Here is a 9,009-nt window from a genome sequence, read left to right as displayed (position 1 = left end):
AAGAAGAAGAACAAGAATGCACAAGGCAGCTTGGGGATCTATGAACCACAATTTACATGCCATTGGCAAAATGTCTACGTAGATTCTGGAATTCAAAATATGCAGACTATATTGAGAAACCACATGTCCTGAAACTGCATCTAGTATGTTTCAACATTTTCGCAGACATGGAAAATCATGGAAGCCACTATCTAGAGAACCCAGCTCTGTCCTCTCTAACTCAAACTTACAGTAACCCAAGGATGAAGGGAATTGTATTTAACTTTTGTAAATGTGCTCTCTTTGCTATAAAAAGAAAACTCCTTGGTACTGCTGAGATTCCTCTTTAGAGCAAACAGGCTATGCTAGCAACAACCTACACTCTTCTGAGTGACTAGTGTTGGCTTCCTGGCTCCTTGATCCCACATCTAAAGGTTCTGATTGACATGTGGTCAACTTGCAGGGCATTCTTTAGTCATGAAGGCCAACAATTATTTTAAAACAAAAACCCCAATGAACAAGGCCAAGGAAGATCTAACACTTAAGCGAAGTTTTCTCCAAGAACTAAAATGGCAATAAGCATCTCAGTGTATTTTTCTGAGATTGTTTTCAGTGACATTATTTGATTCATTATCTCCATCAAGGTACATTTAAAATTAAAATTTTAAAAGAATACCAACCTCGAGCCTCTTTTCAAGTGATTCAATTCTGTCCTTTTTACTAGCTAGATTGGCCCGTGTGTAGCGGCTCTGCCCCGGAAGATACAAAACTTGACTGTAGCATTCTTCCCACACCTGGTTATAAGCTTCACTTGAGAGTTCTCCATGGCTCATTCCTTGTTTAACCACTTCCATCTCCTGCACCAAAACGTCCTGGGCCTGTTTACAATAATAATTTCAATAAGTTTAAGTACTACAAACACTTGCTATATCCAGAAAGCATTAGGAGGCTCATTTTTTCCATCATTCCTTGAGCCAAAGGCAAGGAATTTCGGTTCATTGTTTTTTTGAAAGGGGGGATGACAATACCTAGGAAAAATAGCTTAAAAAGCCTTTGAGTCAATGCAGATTGCTTTTTAAAAGTCAAGCATCCATGTTTCCTCAAAAGCATAAACATCTTTTGCTTTCACTCACTATTACAGCAGCTGCCATTTCTCAGGTACCTATTATTTGCAAGAAACTAGGTTTAAAAGTTTTTTTTCTTTTTTTTTTTTTTTTTTTGAGACGGAGTTTTGCTCTTGTTGCCCAGGCTGGAGTGCAATGGCACGATCTCGGCTCACCGCAACCTCCGCCTCCTGGGTTCAGGCAATTCTCCTGCCTCAGCCTCCTGAGTAGCTGGGATTACAGGCACGCGCCACCATGCCCAGCTAATTTTTTTTTGTATTTTTAGTAGAGACGGGGTTTCACCGTGTTGACCAGGATGGTCTTGATCTCTTGACCTCGTGATCCACCCATCTCGGCCTCCCAAAGTGCTGGGATTACAGGCTTGAGCCACTGCGCCCGGCAAGGTTTAAAAGTTTTACCTGCATTATCTCCAAAGGTCACAATCACCTTACAAATTAGCCAATATTAACCTCATTTAAAAGCTAATGAAGTCAGGCCCAACACGTGGCTCACTCCTGTAATCCCAGCTCTTTGTGAGGCTGAGGTGGGCAGTTAAGGAGGCCAGGAGTTTGAGACCAGCCTGGCCAACATAGCAAAACCTCGTCTCAACTAAAAATACAAAAATTAGCAGGGCATGGTGGCGCATGCCTCTAATGCCAGCTACTCAGGAGGCTGAGGCACAAGAATCACGTGAACCCAGGAGGTGGAAATTGCAGTGAGCTGGGATTGCACCACTGAGCTCTAGCCTGTGTGACAGAACAAGGCTCGGTCCCAAAAAAGGGAGAAAAAAAAAAAAAAAAGGCTAATGAAACTAAGGCTCCGAGAGATTAATCAACTTGTTAAGACCACATCATTAGCAAGCAGATGAGGCAGAATACAAATGGCATCAATTTGTGTGTACTCCTTCCACTCCCACTCCACCGTTAAGTGCAGGACCTCACGTAATAATCAGCAAAGGGGAACTAGGCATCTTTTTGTCAAGTGCCATTTCTCTCATCCTGAAGGAACTGCCAGATAATGAGACTGGGGCACAAATTAGATGATAGATCATAAACCAGCTTAGTTCACTGCTAAAGAAAACAGTGCAAAATGACAGAATGAGAGGGATAGCTGGACTGGCCTGGGTTCAAATCACAGCTTTAGCATTAAAGCAGCTCTCTGAGCTTACTTAATTTATCTGAGCCCATTTCTCAGCTGAAAATAGCTTTCCAAACAATTATGATGTTGACCTTAGATCAGATGTTTGTTATTAGGATTAAGTAAACAATACACTATAGAGCCTAGCCCAATGCCAGACTCACGGAATTCCATTAGCATATGAATTTTTTTCCAGCTCTTTACTTCATGGCTTATGAAAAACTGGGAACCACCTTCTGTGCCTTACAGAAGACTTTCAATCTTTCCAGTAATATTAAAAATAAAATGGACCCTTAAACATTAACTCTTAAGGGAAATAATGGAAAGAAATCCATTTTAACATACTTTAAAGTACATTAAAGAAAAAGAAAATCTGACACTTTATTAAAAGAGAAATGCTATTTTACTCTGTAACTGTACACAGTAAAAATTTACGAGTTCAGATCTTGTAATTATTAGGAGAGAATATGGCTAAGTTATCTTTAAACTATCCATAAATAATCTGCTAAGTAAATAGCTGCTTCAAATTCTTTTTGGAACAAAGAAAAATATACATAGATAAATACAATATGAGAGAATAAACTACTTTGTTTCACACAATTCCAAACCAATACCTAGAATTATTATTTTTCATAAATTCTGTTAAGGTTTACCCTCTACAGAATCTCCAAAAGCAACAATGTGATCTTTGTTTCAGGTTTCCATACATACAATTTAGGAAAATTTATTTCCTAAATTCCTCTTCCCCTCATATTTTCACTCTAAAAAGAGGAAACACTGCAAGTATCAATTTCGTAGCCTGATTCTCAATCCCAGTTCAATGATTAAATGTGCTTGACAGAGTAAGCACTCAACAGATGTCAGCTTCCCTATTGCACTTACTAAAAAATGAGTCACTCAAAGTTATTCTGAAATCAGGGACAAGTTGTTGAAGTATAAATCAAAACCCTCCTTCCTTTCTCTATTTTCTAAAAATCCTATAATAAATATGTATTACTTATGTGATAAAGAAAATACAAAGTAAGAAATTGTGAGAGGGGAAGAAAGAGGAAGAATGCAGGAGAGAAGACAGGAGAGTTTATAAGAATCTTGTTTGTTTTATCCTAAGAAACTAGGAGCTCATTCCAAATCTGTGAGTCTCTCACTGCTCCTCAGGGCTGAAGGCTAAAGAAAAAAAGACTTAAGCTAATGACCATTCAGCTTCCAACTATGAGACCCACTCTATCTTTTTATACAATTGTGGAGATTTCTATTTACAATCAGTTGTTTGCTCTGTCAAAGCAGAAGGAATAAAATGCGTACAGAGGAAAAGACCAGACACAGACTTCATATAAGAAATCATTTCTTCATGTCTTTATCCAAAAAAGTAGGGGGAAATCATGTAAGGGGAGTATACTCAGCAAACAAATATTTCCTTTCTTTCAACAGGTGAAAGGTTTAATCTATAAACATTTTTATATTAGTCTCTCTCTCACCTCTTCATATTATTCTAAATAAGCAAGGTTTTAGTAGTAAAGGCATCAAATTTTTATTCAGAGATAGCAGAGCTGAATTCAGAAAATGGCAACTGTAACAACTGTCAATCAAGCCATTAATACCCATGAAACAAAAACACTCTGGTGGTGTTTATTTGATAAAGGTCTATCACACTGAACATGGGGGACGGAGGTATTTAAAGCATGTCCTTTTCATAACACTTAATCTAAACATGTAACTCCTAATCATATACTTCAGTTGTTTATAAATACCAATGGGAAAAATAAGTTCATTATTTGTCCATGATACACAGCACCTAACAAATAACTAAATCTCAAGACAGAAATATTCCAGCTCAATCATACCTTTTTCAGCTCTTCTTTGGAGAACTTTTCATAAGGATTATGTTCCAGATAGGTAATGTGCTCTGAATTATTGGTGCCAAACGCTACAGTTTTGCCTTTTTTACTTCCAGATGGTTCATAAGGATGATGTAGAAGGTCATAATGAAGCATTGTGATCATTTCTTTTTTGATTAGTTCTTCACTTTTCTGTAAATCTGTCAGAGGTGGCTCTACATTTAAGGGTCTTAGAATAGTTTCATTTACCTAAAAATTTAAAACAAATACAATTACCAAACATATCACTGCAACATATTGACATTAGTACCTGTTACAGCATGAATTAAATAGCAGTTTCACATTTTCGAAAGCAATTTCTATTTTTTTACCTCTAAATTCTTATTAGTACTAGTGAAACATTTTAAAGACTGGATTTGAGAACTACTTTGCTATATTCCAGAAAGTAGATGAAATTTTCTTTTATAGTCTTTATGATGTAAAAAGCAGCAATCACATAAAAAGAAACTTAAAACTTCCTAAACCAGAAATTCTAACACTTACTTCTGATGGTCTTGGCAGATCTTTCTGGACAGCTTTATGCATTCGTTTCATTTCCTTTACACGCTCTGCATCTCGTATGGCCTAAAAAATGATTTTTATATCCTTTATTGCAGCTATAGAGTATTTGACATCTCTCAATAAAGCTAAAAACACTGGTATGTAAGATCACGTTATGTTCAAGAGCTAAAGTTTAGAAATCAGTTTAAGTTTGTAGAAAGGCAATGCTAAGGCCACAAAAATGAATGTCTATTCATTCTCATTATAATAGAAACTAAGAGCTCCCACTGTCTACAAGAGCATTCTCCAAATCTGCATGGATCCATCCATCATATAACAAACTTTTCTCATCCAAATGAAAAATGTAAATTCCAAAGAGACTCCCACAACACACCTCTTTCTTCCCTTTCACGCCAAATAACTGAATTTTAATTCAAAAAGCCAGCCAAAAAATGTATTGTTTCTTGATTGTTATGAATAATGTGGGGTAACACATCAAAATTTCATGCCATTTCTGAAGAAGTCAATGGAACTCAAAGTAGTTGAGACCTAAACACAAAAAGTATCAACCTCTGTTCCCCAATGAAAAGCACATTCACATGGGTCCTCTCTAAAGTATTATTTCCACTGATGTCATTCTCACTCCAATCCCCTGAGATTAAAGGTTCCTAAAATCCTCCAGCAATGGACTGCAGCAAGACTTACTCAAAGGGGTCATACAATACCAGTTCTAGTTTAGGATTTACCACTTACCCACAATGAGACCTGAGAAAGTTGAGACCATGAGACCTGAATTCATCTGAGCTTATTGAGTATTCCTTATCAGAAATATCTGGCACAAGTGTATCTTAGACTTCTGATTTTTTTCAGATTCTGGAACATCTGCATTATACTAACAAGTTCAGCACCTCTAATCCAAAAAGCTTCAATGAGCATTTCTTTTGAGTGTCATGTCAGCCCTCAAATAAGTTTGAACTTTGGAGAATTTCAGATGTTGGATTTTTGCGTTAGCAATGTTCAACCTGTAATATCGATCCTATTTATATCACTGTGTTATTATGTGCAAATGAGAAAATAATTTCATATAAGATATATTACTACAAAGTGTTACTAATATTATTCTGACATACTCTAAATGTCCAACTCCATTTTGGATAGAGGTCTTACTATGTTGCCTGGACTGGATTCAAACTCCTGGGCCCAACGGATACTCCCACCTCAGCCTCCCAAGTACCTGGGACTACAGGCTCCTACCGCTGCACTACCAAGGAACCAAGATTTATTTGTTTTCAAGACTAACCAGTAACATCTTTTCTTTGCTAGACTGAAGCAATGTCTAAAAGACTTCCTATATGTATTTTAGAGAAGCATAATGAATTTGACGGAATGTATTTAAATTTCCATATACATTTTTAAGAATGTCCATCAAAATATTGTGAGTATATTAATTATGTAAATGAGTATTCCTTATTAATGACATGTTACTTACTTTCAAAATTTTTTTCAATATTAAAAAGAAATAGGTAATGGCCGGGCACGGTGGCTCAAGCCTGTAATCCCAGCACTTTGGGAGGCCGAGGCGGGTGGATCACAAGGTCAAGAGATCGAGACCATCCTGGTCAACATGGTGAAACCCCGTCTCTACTAAAAATACAAAAACATTAGCTTGGCATGGTGGTGCGTGCCTGTAATCCCAGCTACTCAGGAGGCTGAGGCAGGAGAATTGCCTGAACCCAGGAGGCAGAGGTTGCGGTGAGCCGAGATCGCGCCACTGCACTCCAGCCTGGGTAACATGAGTGAAACTCCGTCTCAAAAAAAAAAAAAAAAAAAAAAAAAAAAAGAAAAGAAATAGGTAAAGATCTTGAGGCATTTAATGGCTATTCTTCATTCTTCGAGCCTACTGACACATTCAGCCAAACTCACACTTCTCTCAGTGCAGTTACCCACCTGCTTTCGAGCATCCACATCCGCAGCATCCTCAATGTAAGTGTCATCTATTTCACGTTCTTCCAGCTCCTTCTCGGCATTTTCTGGTAGAACAATTTCAAAATCATTCTTGGGGGCAGGAAGGCCCAACAACCCTAAACGGAGATGTTCTCGAGATTCTCTTTCCTGTAGAAAAGAAGTATTCCTTCTCAATTCATACACATTAAATATTCAACCAGTATTTTATGAGTCTCTTAGAAACTGATAGCACAACAGGGTGACTCTAGTCAAAATAACTGTACCTTTCAAAATAACTAAGAGTATAACTGGATGGCTTCTAATACAAAGGTTAAATGCTTGAGGGGATGAATATCCCACTTTCCATGACGTTATTATTACAAATGCATGCCTATATCAACATACCTCATGTACCCCATAAATATATACAGCTACTATGTATCTACAAAACTTAAAAATTATAGGAAGAGAAAAAAAGTCTCAAAAAAAAATCAGCCTAGTATTAATTCTAGAAAAATAATCCTGACTTCAGAACTAAGGTAAGTCTTTTGTTTATTTTCTATTCTTCCTTCTTCCCAACATTCAGACCAATTGAAAACTTTTACTTGTGATTACTGAAGATACTCTGGGATATTCCAATAGAAGCTTTGAGGCCAGGGTAGAAAAAAGGCCACTATGATTTTCATTTGAGGGAATACATTTCTGACACTGAAATGTAACAGCAAATGAAAAGAACAGGTTCAAAAGTTAGTTTGTCCCTGGACTAATAAAACGCACTCTGAAAGATACCTGAATTTGTATGTGTGTTTATTGTTAAAAGAAATGCTAAATCCCATGTAGGCAGAAGAGAGTCAAGTCCTGGTTCCCAAAAAAGCCTCCTGGTACCCAGAGTTTTCCCAGTATATCCTCACCACATCCTCAGCTCACCTTTCCAGTCTCATTTCCCACTACTCCTAACATGTACTAGGTGTGAGGAACAGATGGGTTGTTATGTCCAAAACATCCTCCGTGCTCCACAGGGTTGTTATGTCTAAAACATCCTCCATGCACCACAGGGTTGTTATGTCTAAAACGTCCTCTGTGCTCACTCATTTTGTGGTCTCCATATGGGACAGCCTTCATCTTCCTTCGGAACCTACCTCCTCAATTAAGGCTTTCCTGTTACCCAACAAATGTGATTATTCCTTTCTTTACCCTAAACACATTGGTTTTACTCAAAGGGCTTATTCTGTTCTGATATTACAATTATTTTTGGACTTAGTTTAGTACTGCCAATCTCCCCAGAATATAAATTTCCTTAGGACAAAGAACATCTTTATTCAACTTTAGATCCCTCAAATGTCCAAATGCATGCTCTGCATGCATGAGGTTCTTAATCTGTTTAATTCTTATGTATCCAGTCAGAGGTGGCTTTAGTTGATATCAATTTGGACTTTAAAAAACATATATAAATCAACCACATATATACACGATCTTTACTCAACGTTAGATCCCCTCAAATGTCCAAATGCATGCTCTGCATGCATGCAGTTCTTATGTTTAATTCTTATATATCCAGTCAGAGGTGGCTTTAGTTGATATCAATTTGAACTTTAAAAAACATATATAAATCAACCAAATATACACATAATCTTTACTCAACTTTAGATCCCCTCAAATGTCCAAATGCATGCTCTGCATGCATGAAGTTCTTATGTTTAATTCTTAATGTATCCAGTCAGAGGTGGCTTTAGTTGATATCAATTTGGACTTTTAAAAAGCATATATAAATCAACCAAATATATACATGAGGTTAGAATTAATTTTAAAATGAAAACAAGCCAATATCATTAGAAGTTATTTTTTTAATTTCACAATGATTTCTGTGGCATCAGATAATAAGGCCCAATAGCAAAGTAATAAATGCAATTACATGGGCAGAAGCAAATCTTAACTTTTACAATTAGCTTTCTACTTCATCTTGCTGAAGAAAACTTCAGTAAAATCAACAACAAACATCAATATTTACAAACCTAGTAAGAATAAGGAAAGGCAGGTTTTGAGCCCAAAAGATTCCCTCTTTCATCAAGTCTTACAAATCATCCTCTTTTTTTGGCATCCATAGGTATATAGATTCTTAAGGTATATGTGATATGAACTAACAGGAGAAATTTTAATTTGGCACCCATGAGATATATATTAAAAAAAAATTAAGAGTATTAAAAGGGAATTGACATTTACCATCTGCTTCACGTAAGAAGGATCACTATAGTCTGCCATTCCATCCTCGGGATTAATGTTTAACTTGTCTCGAAGAGGAGTTCTACCCGGGGTAGAGTTAATAACTGGTTTGGGAGTTGTTCCACTCCGGGGAGTCAGCCCTTCAGCTCCATTAGAAGGAGTCCTAGAAAGACAGGAATCCCAATTAACAGCAGTGCTACTTATATTTTAGATTGTACTTTCAAATGTTTTTCACATAAATTATTTCACAG

General features: G+C 36.9%; 1 protein-coding gene across 1 annotated transcript in view; it reads right to left on the bottom strand.

Moving 5' to 3' along the window:
• CDC5L (cell division cycle 5 like) overlaps positions 1-9,009 on the bottom strand; it is a 59,913-nt gene that overhangs the window by 18,120 nt on the left and 32,784 nt on the right. The window contains exons 10-14 of the mRNA XM_032299588.1: positions 8,759-8,921; positions 6,542-6,706; positions 4,598-4,678; positions 4,061-4,303; positions 660-857 (exon numbers count right to left, since the gene is read on the bottom strand). Of these exons, the coding sequence (XP_032155479.1) occupies positions 660-857; positions 4,061-4,303; positions 4,598-4,678; positions 6,542-6,706; positions 8,759-8,921 (850 nt within the window). The remainder of the gene's footprint in view (positions 1-659; positions 858-4,060; positions 4,304-4,597; positions 4,679-6,541; positions 6,707-8,758; positions 8,922-9,009) is intronic.

This window comes from Sapajus apella, unplaced genomic scaffold (genome assembly GCF_009761245.1).
Source record: "Sapajus apella isolate SASKATOON/1434 unplaced genomic scaffold, GSC_monkey_1.0 scaffold41, whole genome shotgun sequence".
In the NCBI taxonomy this organism is placed as follows: domain Eukaryota; kingdom Metazoa; phylum Chordata; class Mammalia; order Primates; family Cebidae; genus Sapajus; species Sapajus apella.
The sequence above is the reverse complement of the archived record's forward strand: the minus strand, read 5'-3'. Positions and strand labels throughout refer to the sequence as shown.